Source organism: Gymnoscopelus braueri (genome assembly GCF_963280865.1).
Source record: "Gymnoscopelus braueri genome assembly, chromosome: 23".
NCBI classification, from domain to species: Eukaryota; Metazoa; Chordata; class Actinopteri; order Myctophiformes; family Myctophidae; genus Gymnoscopelus; species Gymnoscopelus braueri.
In genome coordinates, this window is record NC_137625.1 from 1,937,435 (window position 1) to 1,958,031 (window position 20,597).

The 20,597-nt window shown below is 42.9% G+C and overlaps 1 protein-coding gene across 1 annotated transcript; it reads left to right on the forward strand.

The window, feature by feature from the left end:
• Window positions 1-1,349: 1,349 nt before the first annotated feature.
• Window positions 1,350-8,131, forward strand: LOC308079161 (phenylserine dehydratase-like; the record flags this gene model as incomplete). The annotated part of the gene is made up of 6 exons (XM_080420541.1): window positions 1,350-1,467; window positions 2,577-2,758; window positions 4,360-4,502; window positions 6,439-6,587; window positions 6,712-6,801; window positions 7,815-8,131. The coding sequence occupies 6 exons, from the start codon at window positions 1,350-1,352 to the stop codon at window positions 8,054-8,056; spliced, it is 924 nt and encodes a 307-aa protein (XP_080276667.1). The 3' UTR covers window positions 8,057-8,131.
• Between the last annotated feature and the right edge of the window lie 12,466 nt (window positions 8,132-20,597).

Below are 20,597 nucleotides of genomic sequence, written 5' to 3' on the forward strand. Positions count from 1 at the left end.
ATATATATCTTTTTTTTTAATTATAAATCCGTGCTATTGAACACTATACATCTCTGTGTGAACCAATAAAGTATTAAAAAGCACTTCTGACTGAACCTCCTAACTCCATCGCGCAAGTGCTGGAAAAAGTACTCCAATGTTTTACTTAAGTAAAAGTATCAGTACTGCACAATAATGAAAAACTGAATGTAGGAAACCAAAAATAAAGGGATATTTATTTACTCGTGACATAACAATGGGTCCTGACCCACTGTTTGGGAAGCGGTGTTAGTAGAAACAGATCTAAATCAGAGTCCTGGGCCTTTATTCAGAGCGACTGGCCTAAAGTATTATGAAAACCTTCCTTTCATCAGACATACATTGAGAAGTAAACTCCAGTCGAATAGTTAAATCACAGTTCATTTATTTTTTTGTTTATTCAATTCATGATTTTCCTTTCTCTCTTTTTTGTCTAAAGCACTTTGAATTACATACATTATATGTATGAAAGGTACTATATAAATAAATATATTATCACATACATAATAATAATACATGTGTACATTTTGACAGAGAGTCATCGAATGTCTTAAACATTGCAGATAGAATTCTCTCTCTCCTCTCTTTCATTCTACCTACTCCATCCATCCATCCATCCATCCATCCATCCATCCATCCATCCATCCATCCATCTGTTCATCCATCTGTTCATCCATCCATCCATCCATCCATCCATCCATCCAGTGTTGATTTTGACAGCAAATTTTGATTTAGTTTTAGTCATATTTTAGTCATCTGAAATGTTTTACTGTTAGTCTAGTTTTAGTCGACTAAATATCATAAGATTATAGTTGACTAAATCTACAGTTGATTTAGTCGACTAAAATGTGTTTTGGCGGTGTCTTGATGGTGTCATAATGGTTGATTTTACACTTGGTTGCATGCTGAAAATAGCAGATCAACGCGTCGCAGCATGACACGTTGTGAGCTTGTAGATCTGCTATTTTCACCATGCACACCCTAGCACAACCAACCATAAAATGACTTGTCTTTTAGTTCTACTGGATCTCTTCTCCACTAGATCCCTCACTAACATTTTAGTCTGGTTTTAATTTGTTGACGAAATTGTCAATATATTTAGTCTTAGTTTTAGTCATCATAGCTTAGTTTATATTTAGTTTTCAGCAGTGAAAAAAGGTAGTCAACAAACATTTTTCGTCATAGTTTTAGTCGACGAAATCAACACTGGTACGTCCCCTGAAAGCCGATTCCGGTGGAAGCTGTCATCTGTTCGTAATGTCCGTTCACGAAAATATATCTTTAAAATATATCTTTAGATTTTCCATTTCTGCTACGTATATATGCTTAAAATGTATGCAACTGCCAAGACGAAACGGAAGCAGGGGGAAGCGGGACATCCGCTCTCCTCCCCCGATCGTTTTCAGTGCTTCTGTTGTACAGATTGTACGACGCGGGAGCATCTGAAAAGTGTGAGTCAACAGTCTGGCTCCAGTGACTACACCGTCAGCAGCAGAGAACAATACATCCTTCATAGGTTAGCAGTCCACTTAGACGTAATTTAGAGGTTTTTTTTTTTTTACGCAAGTCTTCTCTTAACTCATTGAGTGCCCAAATTATTAATATCTATTTCTGGCCATTACGATTTTTATTTTTTTATTTTTTCAAAGTAAAAAAAAAGTGCTTAGGAAGCGAGATACAGCCTTTTTTCAGTTATAAGTTAAACAAGGAGTGGATGGAGCTGCAAATCTTCAGATAATGATATCTTGGCTTCAAAATCATTATTATTATTTTTTTTAGCCTTTAACTATTTTTTTCAAAAACACGTGAAGCACGTTAATGGCACGTTGCACCATAGCGCTAAAACAAGTGAAACACGTTAATGGCACTCAATGAGTTAACCCGTTGAGTGCCATAACCGTAGATCTACAGGAGGAGATTTTTTTTCTTTTTTTTTCTCCACATGGGGCGCTCTAACGCAACTTTGGAATGATCCGCGGACCCTGTAAAATGGAATGGACGGATGTGAATCCTGTCCAAAAAAACTACCTCCCGTCCACTCGGTTCCAGTAGGAGACACAAAGAGTCTCCTTTGTGTCTCCTACTGGAATCATCAAATTATTGGCTTAGGAATGCGACAAAAACAAAACAATATCCATGAATTCAAGTCTCCATGGGGTGACTAATTGATTTATTTATTTTTTGTGAACTGTCCCTTTAATGTTGTCATTTTATCAACTGGCCCCTGGCCCCTTGCCAGTTTTTGTAACGTGGCCCTCAGGTTCAGCTATTTGAGTATCCCTGCTGTAAGTAATATATTACACGTTTGGGAACTTTAATGGTCAATTATTGTTTGTGTTTGTCTTTGACTGATTCACTTGACTCACTCCCCAGACCCTCTCAGTGACATGCTTTCCTCCGGCGATGTCGGCCAGGTTTGTTGGCACGCTAATCTTTTTTTCTATGCCATTGGTTCTCAAAGTGGGGTCCGGGGACCCCCAAGGGTCCTTGACGGAGTTCAAGTAGTTTAATGATGCAATGACTGCAGTGTGTATCTCTTTATTTTCTATATTTGACAGGCTCGTTTAAGATCCGGGGAGTGGCCAATCAGTTTGCCAGGAGAGAGAAAGGCGTCCACTTTGTCACCATGTCTGCAGGGAACTATGGGAAGTCTTTTGCGTACGCCTCAAAGCACTACGGCTCCAAAGGCAAAGTGGTGATGCCAGAAACAGCTCCAACATCCAGATCCTCTCTCATACAGGTCAGGGGTTAGACTTGATCTACTGGTAAAATGTAAACTGTGACAGGGACACTGTTTTGTCCGGTAGGTCAGTCGGTAGAGCACTAGCCTTTGGATCACTAGGTTCGTAGCCTCGGAAACCCATGCCTTTTTTTTTTTTTTTCAAAAGAAAAAAAGGCTGGGAGAACCTTGCAGGAAAGCTGGTCTTAGGACCTTGTTATCTCCTAACCAATCAGAGTGCAGAGGGGCGTCGCTCTGAATTTGGTGACGTCAGCGTGCTCCGTGCACAGGCCAGGGGGGAAGGGGAGGGGAGGCGGGGACATAGATTGGTGAAGCAATAGACCATATTCACACGGCGGCCATGTTTCTATGAAGTCAATGAAAGTAGCCACCCCGGGTGGCGGCACTTTCAATGTTAAATTCCAATATGGCCGCCATGTGAATATGGTCTATAGGAAGCGGCGCAGGAATCCAGCGCCTGGGTTTGGATCCGCCCTTCAAGACCATCGATTGGGCTTGTTCTTTCAGTCTACTAGGTTTGGGGTACGACCCCGGGCACCGCCAACTCAGCGTATGAGGAGCACGGCTTTGTTCTGCTCCACCTCAGCTATCCATCTCCCGTGTCCATGGCTGGTACCTACAATAAAGCCTCTCCGACCTATTTACTGTCACGTTTACAAGTCAACTATTAAACTATTGAAATGTCCATGACAATTTAGTCATTTATCAGATGCTCACAGACATGGACCCTAGTCAACCAACATCAGGGTACCTACTAGAGTGCTAAGAAAACAAGCATGTGCTACAAAGTAAATAAGTAGACCTCAAACCTGGCATGTATAAATAGGGGTGTAATGAAAATCAATACAAATCTTAATGATTGTCAAAACAGGACAAAACCAAATCATACCATGACCTTAAAATCAAAGAGTGCACACTGCAGTTAAAAGAAGAGCCACTAGATGGCAGAAGGGTACTTAACAGCAAAAGCTTGAGCTCCCGCACCATCAAAAGCCACCAGAATTAGAATGGTATCCTATTATTTATTTTCATAGTGTGACTTACATTTTTTTAATGAAAATAAAAACATTTATTTGGATAATTGTGACACCCATAATATATAAATACAAAATGTAGCCTCTGTGAGTTTCCCATTTTATTCAGTTTTCAAATCAGATTTTTCACTAGCTCATTGCTACTGTTAGACTTAACTGTCCTGTCAAAGATTATACAATAGTGTATGCATTGTTCACTGTTCTTTATGTGCATTACTGTGCTGTGAAACTCAGTACATTGACAAATTATATATTTGCACCAATTACACCAATACATTTTCCTGTGCTTGTATTTATTTGTTGTTCTTAAGTTATATATGTGTGTGTGTGTGTGTGTGTGTGTGTGTGTGTGTGTGTGTGTGTGTGTGTGTGTGTGTGTGTGTGTGTGTGTGTGTGTGTGTGTGTGTGTGTGTGTGTGCGTGTGTGTGTGTGTGTGTGTAATCTCGGCATCATTGTAAATGAGGGTCTCCCTCAATGATCTCTCCGAGAATCTTAATTAAATTTGCCATTAGGCAATTAACTTAAAGTCATTTTTTAATGAGATTGTGTTTGTGTGAAACTCCTCAGAGTTTGGGTGTGGACGTGGAGGTGGACGTGGGCACTCTGCCCACGTCGTGTCTGATGGATACGGTGAACTGCTGTGTTCAGGAGAACAACATGACCTTCCTCCACTCCTACGATGACCTGGACCTGATAGCAGGTCATGCCAGGTAGGGTCACTGCAACCACAATCTCATACTGTTGGCCTCTGAGCAGCTCCACTGGAGCGGTTAGGGGTTCAGTGCCTTGCTTAAGGGCAGGTCTACAGTGTTGAGAGGGAAGGGAGACAGTGTCGGTCATTCGCTACCTCACACAGATTGTTCCTGCTGGTCCGGAGGATTGAATTGGGAACCTTTTGGCTACTCTAACCTTTTTAGGCCACTGCTACCCTACATGTTTGTTTCTTAAAACTGTTGTGTGTTAAAGCTCTTTTCAACAAGTTGAAGCAATGTCACACTTGAGGTCAGAGCATGTGAGCGGAGTGGAGCGAGAGCGGAGCGGAGCGTGGAGCTGGTTTATAAAAAGGTTGGAGCGCTACTCGGAGCGAGGACCGCCTGCCGCTCCAAGCCGCTCCGGCGGGGGCCGCGCACCGAATGTTTGAGCATGCCCGGTCGCACAGACTCAGACACACAGACATCCAGCAGTGCACAGCGCTCGTCCTTGATCAAGATTTCAGTCAAATTATTTTTTACTGTTGAGCGGCCCGGTTTGATGCCCGGCATTTCCACCCGCTCTGCTCACATGCTCTGCTTGAGGTCATACTGTTATACTATATACAGCAGGGGTCTTCAACTGTTTTCAGGCCAAGGACCCCTTAGCTGAGAGAGAGATGAACCAGGGACCCCCACTATATACTGTATGAAATGATGTTGCAGATTGAACTTTTTCATAGATTACATAGATAGCTTCATAGACTTGTTTGACAGCACTATCATCAGTGTTGAGTAAATTAACATTTGTTTTTGTTTATTTCAGACATTTAACCATTTAAACCCTCAATACTTAGTAAACTTGACCTTTGGCTCTGTACTTGGTTTGCTCCTTTTCCCCTCTACACACAGGGTTCAAGTCGTTAATGTAAAAAAAAAAGAAACTCTGAAGACCCCTGGTATACAGTATCAGCACAGCTGTGATTCCGTCATAGAAGATAATCAGTGCAGTGCTGATATACAACATGTGAAACATACTGTATGTAAATTATACAGGCGGGTGACACATTAAAGGAAAAACCAACAGTGATGTGTTACAGTAAATTGTTCCAGTGTTGTTATACTGTAGATCAGCACTCCTGAAATGTTCCTCTTGTTCAGTCAGATTACTCAACTTGAAGGTAACTTAGATTTAGAACTAAAGCTTAGATTTATAAATGTATTAAAACCCATTTAGACCTGAGGCTGAGGCTAATAACGCCTTCTAAATCCTGACTTAAGTTTTTCAGAAAAACTTCAAATATCTATTAAAAAATTACAACAAATGTATGTTGCTATATACTGTACATATCAAAAGGGTTCCCGTCCTGAGGGTAGAACAGAATGGATGTAGTGTCTAATGCAGTGGTTCTCAAACTTTTTCATGTCAAGGACCCCCAAATTGACACTCATTAGCCCGTGGACCCCCATTGGAAAAGATATGCCAGCTACGGACCCCCATAAGAGAAGCTTTTTACGGCTCTAGCAGTGATTCTCAACTATTTTAATTTCAAGGACCCCCAGTTTGATATGCATTAGGCTACGGACCCCCATTTAATGGCATTTATATCGCTGGGACCCCAATTTACATTGTAAAAACAATGTTAATTTAACTCTGAGAGTATAAAAATGTGTAGGTATAGTTACAAATAGGGGTTCCCGGTATAGTTACAAATAGGGGTACAAATAAATAGGGGTACAAATATGTAGTTATAGTTACAAATAGGGGTTCCTGCCTTAAATGGGTTAAAATAATGTGAAAATAAAACTGTAAGGAACATATTACTACTGCTGTTTGAAGACCTAAATGGTCAATGGACTCTGTGTCCACTGATTGTTTACTGACAATCCCCAGCCTTAGAGAAGATGTGTGAGCCTGATGTAGTCGTGGTGTGTGGTGATACATGTGTGTGTCCAGTCTAGGTTTTGAGGTTCTGGAGAAGATGGGTGAACCTGACGTAGTCGTGGTGTGTTGTGGAGGTGGAGGCCTGCTGGCTGGTGTTGCTGCAGCTATCAAACTGTCAGGTCGTCATCAGACCAGGATCTATGGAGTAGAACCAGAAGGAGGTACAATTACCATACATAATACTGCGCTCACTCAGTATATTTAGAATTATTATGCATTTGTTGATAAAGGTGTTGTGAGGGATTCGGATGATTTAATGTGCGGAAATGTTCTATTTTGATACAGCGTGCATCATGCACAGAAGCTTCATTGAGAATCAGCCAGTGGGTATGGACACCAAAAGCATCACCTCAGGACTAGCACCACCTTTTGCAGGTACCCGTATTACCTCTGTCTGCAGTGGAAGTGATTGGTGAAGTACTTTATGTCTCTCTCTCTGTCTCTCTCAGAGACAATTAAAAAACCACACCTGTGATATCACAGGACTATGACTTTTTATGGTGTGGTGAGTCCAGCCATCTGCAAGAGGGTCGGTCTGTGTATCTGTCTGTGTTAATCTCGTAAACCGCTAGCCTGGTTCCAGCCGAATCTGCCTTTGCAAAATCGCATCGCACTTTAGCCCTCGGCAGATTAGGTCTGGCCCCCCTCCATAGAGATTCCATTTCTCTCCCTCCGCAGTGGTGTGGAGCCAACCAGGGCCCAGTATCCAAATGTGGGCGGGCTTATCACCTTATTTGGAGCAATGACGTACAAGGAAGCACTGCTCTGATTAGTTCGTGAACAAGGAAGCACTGCTCTGATTGGTTTAGGTCTAACCAATAGAGTCCGTTTGGATCTTTTTGTAACCGCCCCTTGGAAAAAAATCTATCGTTGATAGGGACCAGACTAATATCCACGCAGTGTGTCGTGTGATATTGTCTGGCCACGCGAGGCTAGTAAACCGCTGGACCGATCAGTGCCAGATATCTTGTGCACAATGGCAGTAAGGCCACAGAAGTGCCTCCATTATTGTTTTTCACATAATGTTTTACACTTTTCACTTTATGATGGAAGTCAATGGGCCTGTGATCGCACTGAAACCTTGCCCAAATTTGACATCTATGATGTCATAGACGACTGACATCATAGATGACTGATATCACACTATCCGCACTCATGAACAAAGTTTAAAAGTCTTCAATAAGCCGCAGCAGCAATTAATGACAGACACATTTCAACCTGTTGGCCTTCGTCAGCATTTCACTGTGAAATGCTCAGAAGGTCACCGTGATATTGGAGAGATTTTCCAATTGGTCTTCAGAAACGGGCACATTTTCAGTGACGTCATCATTTGCAACTATTTTGTCACCATTGCTTCACTTAATTCATAGTTTGTGTGTTTTATCCAGGAGCCCTCCCCTATGAGCTGTGTAAACGCTTCGTGGAGGCCATCGTCCTGGTGAGCGACGAAGAGCTCAAGGCGGCGGTGTCCACACTCTACAAGTCAGGTCTAGTGGTAGAACCGTCAGGTTCTGCTGCGTTCGCTGCCATCGTTAACAACAAGATACCCAACATGGAGAACAAGAATGTAGTGTGCATCCTCAGCGGAGGGAACATTGGCAAAGATGAACTCACTCATTTCCCTGATTGACAAACCTAGTGCTTATATTCACCTATCTGCCTTTTATGTTTTTATGTACCTTATCCTAGTTTAATAGCAGAAATTATTTTTCTATCACATCCTGTGTATTAGTTAACATGATTAATCTATGAACAGACACAACATCCATTCAGACAGTAGACTAATATACTATACATTAGACGTGGCATCCATTCTGACAGTAGATTATACATTATACACGATCCATTCAGACAGTACACTGTACATTAGACCATTGGTTCTCAAAGTGGGGTGCGGGGACCCCCAGGGGTCCTTGAGGGAGTTCCAAGAGGTTCCCAGCTAAATGATGGATAGTTTGGAACCAAATGGACCCTTATGGGTCTAACTCTCAGAGTTAAATTAACAGAGTTAAATTAACATTGATTTTACAATATAAATTGGGGTCCCAGCGATAGAAATGCCATTAAATGGGGGTCCGTAGCCTAATGCATATCAAACTGGGGGTCCTTGAAATTAAAATGGTTGAGAATCACTGCTAGAGCCGTATTATGGGGGTCCGTAGCTGGCATATCTTTTGAAATGGGGGTCCGCGGGCTAATAAGTGTCAATTTGGGGGTCCTTGACATGAAAAAGTTTGAGAACCACTGCATTAGACACAACATCCATTCTGTTCTACCCTCAGCTTATTACTGTAGTATTGTTTTACACAATGATGGGAATGACTTGAATATTGTTGCCACCAGTAACCACCATCCACAGGAAATGTACAGTATGTGAAGTCAATACTGAGCCCTGTTTTCTTGGATTTTATATTCATGTTGGCCTACCTCTGTCCTTTGCGTGTGCCTTTCTTTGTTTTAATTCTCTTATATTGCACCCACAACAAGTGTCATTTGAATTTATGCTCTTAATGCAAAGATTGATTGAATTAACATTTATGCTTTATGTTCATGTTAGTAAGTTTAGTAAACATTACTTGTGTTTTAATTTGAAAGAGACTGTCAGACTGATGATTCACCTTTTATTTTGAAACATTGTAAGAATGACAAACCGGAACACATTATACAGTAGACTGTACATTAGACATGACATCCATTCAGGCACTTGACAGACAGTATTCTATACATTAGACACAACATGCATCCATCCATTGGGAACTGAATAGACCTCAATGAAGGTTTCCTCATTCACACAGTACACAATACATTAGACACGACATCCAGTCAGACAGAGGGATATATGTATCCCTCTATCACAACTAACTCTAAATGTAATGAGTTTAAATGTATGTACCAATGTGACCTGTAAAACTGTCAAATAATAACAAAGTTCTGCTTCTTCTGAATGAGGAGAAGTGGAGAACCAATTAAGCCATACATGAACATTGTGTTCATGTTATTTGTTTTCGAGAACTAAACTGACTGTAATCATTGCGTAGAAGAATAAATCCCATGTGGAACTGTCTTAAAATAGTAATTAGTGCTTATAAGTAGTGCTAATAGTGCTTCAGAGGGGGGATGCACATCAAATACATTTTCAATTTCCAGGAACATGTACAGTATATTAACTAAAGAACAGGGAAAACTATTGTGCCCTTCTTTGTCCTTTGGTTAGGGTTGGTCTCAAAAACATAAAGGAAAACTGGCAGAAAAAGACTCGTTCACTGCATAAAAATGAAGGGAAATTCCTTTGACAGACTTAAGAAAATAGACTTTATTTTATATAATGCTTGTGTGTTCGGTGCTCAAAGTGATTTAAAAAAGCACTATGAGCATTATAGCACTGACGAAGGTCCTAGGACTGAAACGTTTGCTTTTTTAAATCACTATGAGCACCGAGCACACTATGAGCATTATATTAAATAAAGTATATTTTCTTAAGTCTGTCTAAGGAGTTTTCCTTCATTTTTATGCAGTGAGTGAGTCTTTTTCTGCCAATCTTCCAGTATATTCACTATAAATGTTGAGATAGAGCAGTGGTCCTTAAAGTGGGGTTCAGGGACCCTTAGGGTTCTTTGAGGGGGGTCCAAATGGATCCTTGCATCTCCTAAACCTGAGAATACATATCATGTGACCAAGTTTGGTTACATCTGTACATTCTCAGAGTTATGGGGGTCCTTGAAATTAAAAAATGTGAGAACCATGGTATAGAGAGGAACATGCCCGCAGTGAGCAGGTATCAACATTTAACCTCTGAATAAAATACATTTGCCTCTTTATTCTTTGTTCTTGTCCAATGTGTGAAGAGAAAAACAACTCAACCAAATACAATAGATGAAAAACATACATAACATGTATCCCCCCCTCATACTGTACAGTATGTGTGTCCAGCATTTTATTTTACATTGACAGTAAAACTGATTGATTTGATTTTCTGTATGACATAAATTTCAACAGTAGCTACAAAGTTGCACACTGTATGCGAGAGATTCATTGCAAGAGATTGGACATGATTCACGTTGACACTTTGTAGCCTGTAATTTGTTAACAGATTATGTCATTGTGACACACAAAAGACAAGAATATGATAAATAATCGCGTAATTCCACAGTCCACACCCTCTTCTTCTGAAGAACCTGTAGAATGCGTTTCACTTTGCAGGTTGCAGATCCGCTCTGGGTCTACAGCAGATATTGCAGCAGATACGGAAACATTGAGTACATATACATCAGTGGGATCAATATCATTTTCGGGGTTTCTGATCCAAACAGGGATGACATAGCTTCCACTACCACCATCAAAAGGATAAAGTGAAACTGGATAGGTCAAACCCTTATAGGAACGACACAAATAACATCACATCCTTGTCCTGAATACAAATTGTCACTTTATCGCCACCTAATATTCACATTCTGTGTGACTCAAGTCTGCAAAATATGCACATAAGATATGTAAAAAAGAATGGGCTGATTGCCATGCCACTTGTATTCATACTCCCAGGGAACATTGACTGACCGCACGACCCCTTTCCTCTAGCGCCAGCCTTATGCGCCAAATCTCCATGTTTTCTGTGATTTAAACACACTTAAGCTTTTTAATCATGGCACTTTACTTCACTGTGAAGCTTTTGGGGCTCCTACGATGGCAATGTCAGTAGGTTCAAACAACATTGGTATGTTGGGTGTGAAGGAACAGCACTGCCTCAGCATTAGTGAGGGTTTAAAACTCTTTTAAATGGCCTTTATATCTTGCAATGCCTTTTATACCTTATATAAAGCACTTTGAATTGCCTGTGTTCTATACAAATAACCTTGCCTTTCATGTGTAAAAACGTACAGTTTTTCTGTAAATGAGCATGGCATTAATGTTTCCCATTAATTAAATTGTAACTAGAAAATGACTTCAGCCAGCCATAGACATAGCTCTGTTGTCTGGCTCTGATACCAACACTACTCAGTGCTTGCAGGGAATCAATAGACCCATAAATAACACGACTACAAAGGTTCCAATCTTTCGGCCATTACAGAGGAATGCACTGAAATCCATCCTTGAATAATGTAAATGTGTGCAATTTAGTAGCTACTTTGTTACATGTCAGTCAAAGTCCAGAATTAAACAAACAACACAAAATGAAGGAAAACATTGCATTGTATTATGGGGTTTATAGCCGAGGCTAATTTGCACCTAATACCTATAAGACCTAATAAAAAAATCATTTACAGAAGGACATGCATGCTCTAATCTAAACAAGTACGAAAAAATAACATTCCCAAATTGCATTCATGAAAGCAGCGAATTCAACAAGTGTATCCCTTTTTTTATAAGCACTTTATATTTGAAATCCGAACGTTTATGTAGATGTAGGGCTGTAAATGGAGAAAGTGCAAAAAACAGGTTGAAGTTTCGTCATGACTGTCATAATATGACCGTGATGTAATGCTGCTTTACATTTAGTAGTAGCAAGCGAACTATAGTAACTTGTAAACAACCCAGTGACAAACCTATATTATTATTATTCATAATAATAATATTCACATTATTGTCTGAGCGTAAAGCTCTCATTCTATCAGCTGTCCACGTCGCTGACAAACGCGTCTCCTCTCCTCCTCCCGCTCCCTCAGTGCAACAAGTGAACACAATGCTATGTTCCACAAATGTGCTCAATCCTGCGCAAAATATCTGATCTTCAAGCATAAAACAGTTGCTGCGTGACAAGCTGTATGCTTGTAGATCCTATCTTTTTCCACCGCTTTGCAGTGAAATGGAAAGTGAAAAATGGGTCGCCAAATTTTGCGAGAGAAATAAGTCAGGTCTATGAAAATGTTACTGCATGCGTCGTTGTGCCCTGAGAAAACAGTTAGGCATGAATGGGGTAATAGCCGAGGCTAATTTGCAACACCAGTCCCTGGTTAGACCTTTCTATATAAATATATACCTATTAAAAATGCATGAAGCTCTAATCTAAACAAGTATGAAAATATATTTATATCTGCAAAGTAACTAGTAACTAAAGTTTTCAAATAGTTGTAGTGAAGTAAAAGTACAAGATTTGCCTCTGAGCTGTAGTGGAGTAGAAAAGTATTACCATTATAATGTAATTATATATATAATTATAATATTAATAATAATAGAAAGACGCGAAAAACAAGCCCAAAGTCGCTTATAATAAGTGTAACGGATACCACTTGGTAGGCAAGGAGGAGACCAGGAACCACGTTTGACAGTTTATTCTGTAGGAAACAGACAAATATACACAATATTTGTCTTTGGATGGGCACTGCATATCATCAAGACTTTCCTCAGCAGACCAGGAATCCACTCTTTTATTTTAGCCTGACCAATAACAGAAACCTCTATCTAATACTGTTTCCCTGACCAATAACAGAAACTTCTATCTAATAGTGTTTTTTTTATATACTCTTAAATAGAGTAGTTAAGTAACAATGTCATTGCAGCATACTAGACTCAACATTGAGTTGACAGAAAAACTACCAGCCAGAACATTCAATGAAAACAACTGTCATACAATTGGTACATTATATATTGCACATACCTGTAGGAAACAGACAAATATACACAATATTTGTCTTTGGATGGGCACTGCATATCATCAAGACTTTCTGTGTGCAACACAAAACAAAAAGTACATTCATTTCATTTTCGCGGAAAAAGAACAACAATGAATGACGTCATCACTAGTCCCAATGTGATGAAACAAAAGACGTTTACAAAAGGGTTAATTGCACTCAGAATGATATCCTCATAATGACCCAACGTCATAATATAATTAAGCACTGTGTGCTTCAACTTACATCTGAAATTAACTGTTTTTCATAGCAAAATCATAAAAATACATCACTGTGTTTTAAGAGCACCGCTTACCCTCAGCAGACCAGGAATCCACTGAGGCAGCTACGGCAACACCACTAGGACATACAGTGCGATATGCAGTGCACCAGAATACCACAGTATAAACATTAGTTTGAACTACCAAATATTGGCTGGTGCTGCTCAATAGTGGACAAATTCTAAATTAACTTTTAACTCTGTTACACTCACCCCCACAGAATTTTCACAATATTGGGCAAGTATCGAAAATACACAGTACATTACAACAACAGGGTCTCCGTTATAAGAAAACCAACCTCGAAAGTACCCCTTGGGGCGAAGTGGCATGAAAGCTAAACCAAACTCTCATTCCAGCAACTGGTAGCAGAGTGCCTTATACACTCCACAGGACCCTCACATACTGTGTAGCATACCGACACAATTTTTTTTTTTTTTTTTTTTTCTTTTTTTATAAACCACAAAAAAAAAAAGTGCCTCATAAACACAAAGGCAACACACTGTAAACTCTCAAACTCAGTCAACAGTAGAGTGTAGTGTCACAACATCCTGCCTTGACATGGTCTGTATCAACCTATTAACCGGTTTAATGAGGCGGCCATGCCTCGACCTAGCCCGCGTAGGGTCACAGGTATGATCAGTATGTGCGTCCTGTACCCCGTCGGTTCGTGCCACTGACTCAAGGGACAATCTTGTTTGTCCCACACTCTCATCCTCTGAATCAATATCAGCATCAATTAATGACCTGGGATTATAGCTCATAGATTGGCCACCCCGCTTATCCAGAGGCAGATCCGAATCATTTTGGGATACTGAAATCTCACTCCCACCATCAGAAACATCCGAAGCTTGCGTAAGACTGGACACAGACAGTCGTGAAATCCAATCCCGGGTCCGTCCCCCAGAATCCACAGTGCCCGGATCAGCCAAGGAGTCACGCCCCTCCCCCTCGGTCGCAGGTGAGCCCCCGACATCAGGTCCTTCACTTCCATCCAAAGGAATCGCACTTCCACCCTCAGAACCGCTCCCCACCATGGACCTCACACTAACGTCTGTGCGACATGAAACAATAGACTCAGAATGAGTGGAATCGGGTACCTCACTTGAGATATCTACAGGGAGGAAATTTACAGACATGAGCAAATTCCTATGGACCACCTTCTCCAGTCCAGTGACCGTGTCACCAATCCTAAATGTATGAGTGTCAGCGTTTTTGTCCAGCACAGTATAGACTGTCGACTCCCATCTATCAGCAACTTTCCTCTTCCCCCTATCCTTCCTGTTTGCCAAAAGCACCCTGTCGCCCACTTCAATAGCAGATCCCTTCACCCTCCTGTTGTAGAGCGCAGCATGCCTCTTCTGCTCCTTAGTCACATGTTCCTGAGCAATGACCATGGCTTCCTGCAGATCCGTAGTGAGAGACACCACATACTTGTCATAACTCGTCACATGCGAGTCATTCAGGACGGTCCGAAAAAGGACATCTATGGGCAGACGGGGAACCCGACCAAACATAAGGTAAAAGGGAGCATACCCTGTCGACTCACTGACTGTACAATTATACATGAATGTCAATGTTTGTAAACGCCGAGGCCAGTCAATCTTTTTATCAGGTGTCAGGGCACGAATCATGCCACCAAGGGTCCTATTGAACCGCTCCACACTTCCATTTCCCATCGGATGATAGGGGGTTGTGTGGGATTTCTTAATGCCCGAAACCCTGAGAAGTTCACTGATGAGCTCACTCTCGAACGACGCCCCCTGATCACTGTGAATCCGTTCAGGAAACCCAAAGACACAGAAGTATTTGTCCCAGAGAACTCTTGCCACCTGCTTAGCAGACTGGTCTTTACAGGCAAATGCCTGCGCCATCCTCGTAAAATGGTCAGTCACAACCAAGACATTTATCGACTTATTTCTGAAATCTTCAGCTGACCAAAAATCTATACAAACAAGCTGCAGTGGTCTGGCAGATGTTATACTTTCCAGGGGAGCTCTCCCCTCAGGCTCAACCGTCTTCGTGACAATGCAGCGATGACAGTTGCGTACATAGTCCCTCACGTCCCTGTCAAGGTTTAGCCAGAAAAACCTCTGTCTAGTCAAGCCAAGACTTCTGAACTGACCCTGGTGTCCTGCATCATCATGAATACCCCACAGTACCACATCCTTGAGTGACTGTGGAACCACATACTGGGACCGCTTCGCCTTGGTGATAAGATCCCTCGAAACCCTGTACAGCACACCATTGTCCACGACAAGCTTCTCCCAGTGCTTTAAATATCTCATCACGGTGACAGATTCCCTCCCTTTTTCTCTCCTAGAGGGCCTTCGACATCTCTCCACGTAATACAAGACACGAGAAAGGACCCTGTCCTCCAACTGTTTATCACGCAGGTCTTTCTCTGTGTAGGCCGGCAACGAGTCAATTCCAGGCGAACACAACTGCGGTAAGTACTGCAACGCTACCACAGCACGGACCCTCGCACCAGCCTCCCACTCCATGTGTGACTCCACAACGGCAGACACATCTTCCAACTCAATGGATTGAGTATGTGAAAGGACAGGACTACATGTACTCTGAGAATTGGCACTCACTGAATCAGGTTGCCCGCGATCGCAGGATGACTTGAAGGCCCCTTGAACAGAAACACTTGAAACACCCTTGACTTCAAAAAGGAGACTTGAAAAAGGCTCAGACAACAGCCTGAGGCCAACACCCCCATTGACAAATGGTACACGACTCAGGGCGTCAGCCACCACATTCTGCGGACCCGGCACATATTTGATGCTAAAGTCATAGCTAGCCAACTTGGCCACCCAACGTTGCTCACAACAGTCCAACTTAGGCTTTGTCAAGATGTGAGTCAGCGGGTTATTGTCTGTCCAGACCGTGAACTTGTGGCCCTTCAGCCAATGACTGAATTTATCACAGACAGCCCATTTCAAGGCCAGGAATTCCAAACGGTGGGCTGGATAATTCCTCTGAGACTGAGATAATGACTTGCTGGCGAATGCGATGGGCCTGGCTCTGACTTCGCCCTCTGGAACCTGCGACAACACAGCACCAATACCATCTAAGGACGCATCAGTTGATAGCATGAAAGGGCGAGTGAAATCAGGGTGGGCCAGAACGGCTGTATTAACTATGGCTGTCTTCAGTCCCTCAAACGCCTGTTCCTGTGCCGGGGTCCAGTCAGCCGCAGTCAACTTTTTATTCAACAACTTGCACTTCCCGTGCTTCCCTTTTTTCTTTACACCCTTCAACAGAGAGAAGAGAGGCTTGGCGACAGCAGAGAATCTAGGCACGTAGTGCTGGTAATAATTAATTAGCCCCAGATATGATCTTATTCGCTTCTGTGACGGAGTCACACCATCAGGCTCCATTAGGGCAGCACTCGTCATCTTGGAGATGCTCTCCACTTTGCTAGGATCCGTCGACACACCATTCTCGTCAATTATGTGACCGAGAAACTTCACTGACTTTCTCAGAAAGAAGCACTTTTTGGGGGCCAACTTCAGATTGTGGCACTGCAGTCTCTCAAACACCATTTCAAGGCGCTCCAAAGCAGTCTCTTCGTCTGGTGCAAACACCAAAAGATCATCCAAGTAGCACAATAGACTCAAGTAGTTTTGGTCTCCAAAAATGCAGGTCATCATACGCATAAAACTCCCAGGGCTGTTGCAGAGGCCCTGCGGAAGACGATTGTATTCATACAGGCCCATAGGAGTAGTAAAGGCTGAGTACTTCCTGTCATCTTGGTGTAGTGGCATGTTATAATACCCAGAAGTCAAATCCATTGAACTGAATAGACAGTTGCCCCCTAGTGCAGCCAGGCAGTCTGCTTGGTGAGGGAGGGGATGAGCATCTTTCACTGTCCTCTTGTTCAGCCAGCGGAAATCCGTACACAACCGGAGGTCCCCATCCTTCTTCCACACCAGCACTAACGGTGATGCATATTCACTGGAAGATTTCGAAATTATCTCCTTTTCCTCCATATCACACAACACCTGACGTAGCTTTTGATACTGGCTAGGAGGCACTCGCCTGTATGGCAGGCGGAATGGTCTATGGTCAACTAGATGAATGCGGTGCACAAATTCCTTCGCTTCCCCACAGTCAAGATGATGGCGTGAAAAGATGGCCTCGTACCGCATAATCAGATCAGCCATCTTTCCCTTGCACCCCTCAGACACATCACAGGACTGTACATCGAGAGTATTCAGCCCAACTGATTTGAGCTTGTCACCAACGGATTGCATGTCAGCAATAGTAGATGTCGCTGACTGAACACAGCTGACCAAGGGAACCTTCAATGGCTCAGTGACATCCATGTCCTCGAGTGCCATGCAGGGGTAGACATCAGCCACCTTCGCATTGCGCCTCAGCACCACAGGTTTGTGAGACATATTAATGAGCTTCAAAGGTACCCATCTATCTCCCCACAATGGCGTAACTATCCTAGCTACTAAAACTCCCCTCGGGGCCGAACGGGCTGATGTGGGCTCTGTCATTACAGTGCTGCCTGGAGATACAATGGTGTTCGCAGGCAGTTTCCCCCATACGAGATACTCACGGCCAGGTTCAAGACAGACAGCTGAATTACACCTCACAGTGCCAACCTTGTCAGGAATGCTATCACCTCTCCAAGGACTCAGACCAGAGAGCATTGACAGGTACTGTTCAGTTTCAGGGTCTTCTGCAGAACAGGGACCAGACACAGTCTTCCAGTAGGAATTGCACATTTTGGATTCACGTAGGACGTGCTTAATCACATTAGTGCCCAGTATCAGTTCATCGTGCTGACCCGAAACAACAAGCGTGGGAACCAACATTTTACAGCCATATACTTCCATCTTCACGTTAAAGGCAGACTTAGGCTTGACACGTTGCCCACCACATCCAATGAGAACCACATTCACATCAATCTGATCATGGTTAGTTATCACTCCGGCTTCTACAAGCTTCGCCTCTGCAGCCTCACTGATGCTACAAGCCATAGACCCACTGTCCAGCATACCCCCCATTGTTACTTTATCACCCATAGCCACAGGTGTGTAGAAAAGACTGTCACTGCTGCCAACTCTGTGTATGTTTTGATGCACAACTTCTATGTCATCACAAGAAGCTTTCACAGACATGTAAACCGTCTCAACGTCAGACATGTCATCATTTTGTGAGAGTATGTCCAGACCTGTATTGCCTCCCTTAAAACACAGGTCCGCTAGTTTCCCTCAGACTGGGGCTGGGAAGACTGATTATTGGCTTGACAGTTGGCCTTGGTATGGCCAGGGGCCAGACATGAGAAACACAGTCTGTCAGACATGCAGTGAGACACTGTGGTATGACGAGAGTCATTACAGACCCGACAAGCTGTCTCTCTGACACGCCTCTCACCGGGAGCACGCTGGGACCTTCCACCTCGTGCTGGGACAGCAGTATTGCGCTGTTGCATTTTCTCCATCATCCCTTGAAACATGTCAACCATCCGACTGAGAAGTCTCTCCTCCGACTGCTGAAGATTTTGGGCCACAACTGGCACTGTGGCAGGGCATGGGGCACAGCAGGCCTGACCTTGAACCGAATCTGAGACATTAGAGGGCTGCGGAGGAGGATGGTAACCCTGACACTGAGATGAGAGGGAAGGAAAAGAGGGCCCTGAGGCACTGCACTGCTCAGGCATATATGAATTGGGCTGCTCAAAGGCGATAGCAGCAGTGTGACTTTTCATTTGTACTGCCCCACTAATCCTACCACTCGCTCTCACCTCTCTCTGATAATCATCAATCCTCTTTTGAACATCTCGTGCTGTCCATTCATGCATCGGCTTACATTTCAAAATGCAGGACAGCTCTTGGTCGGGGCAATGTTTAACAAACATGAGAGCTACTTCGTCATTCATGTTCCCGGCTCGCTTGCCCTGCCTGCGTAACCCCGCCACAGCCAGGTCAGCTGCATTGTTTAATCTAATCCAGTAGTCAACTGGACATTCTCTGTGCTTGGGCAGGGTGGCATAAAAGTCTGCCATAGGGAGACATGAGGAAGCATCATCAAAGTACTGAAGAAGAACATTGTAAATTAGCTCAGGGTGCTGTGTGACATTAAGTGATGAATCACTGCGTAAGGCAACCCTCACAACATCCCTGGCTTTACCCCTTAACCGGCACATGATTTCGTCACCCTGTTCACGTACAGGTATCGCATGTCTTCTGAAGTGGTTATCAGTTAAATCAATCCACTCCTGAACTGAATACTTATCACGATCCCCACTGAACATCTGAGGTTCTCTGTCTGACTTAACATGAACTGTCACGTGTGGAGTCTCATGCCTGCTAACGTTACTGGGTAGGTCCTGACTGGTTGAAGTATTTTGTGGGGCACTGCTCATGTGAACTACCCCGGCCGACATCAGCCTTTCAACGATGGACTCCCCAATTTGCGCACCCAACTGCCCCACCATACCTGTTAGGTGATTCATAACATCAGTGTCACTGTTGGGTGTGGAAGTGTGAAGACCCTCCCCCATGAACTGGCGAACAGGAGTACAACCTTGGCCTTGAGACGACCTCGTACCCCTTCCACTGTCAGTAGCATACCGGGAATCCCCCACCCTCCCACTGTCTCTGGTGACACAGTCACTGTCAGCAAATTGAACACCTCCCCTTCTTGGCAGAACAGGACTGGCACAAGCCTCCATCTCACTAATAATCCTGAAGTTATCCATGACATATACTCTAAATCACTTGCGTTGTGTTAAACACACTCAACAATGTTCAGACCGTCCAGAGCATCCACGGCGACCGACTTTGAGTCGATCTTGAAGATCCATCCGGGTCACGGCACCAGTGTAACGGATACCACTTGGTAGGCAAGGAGGAGACCAGGAACCACGTTTGACAGTTTATTCTGTAGGAAACAGACAAATATACACAATATTTGTCTTTGGATGGGCACTGCATATCATCAAGACTTTCCTCAGCAGACCAGGAATCCACTCTTTTATTTTAGCCTGACCAATAACAGAAACCTCTATCTAATACTGTTTCCCTGACCAATAACAGAAACTTCTATCTAATAGTGTTTTTTTTATATACTCTTAAATAGAGTAGTTAAGTAACAATGTCATTGCAGCATACTAGACTCAACATTGAGTTGACAGAAAAACTACCAGCCAGAACATTCAATGAAAACAACTGTCATACAATTGGTACATTATATATTGCACATACCTGTAGGAAACAGACAAATATACACAATATTTGTCTTTGGATGGGCACTGCATATCATC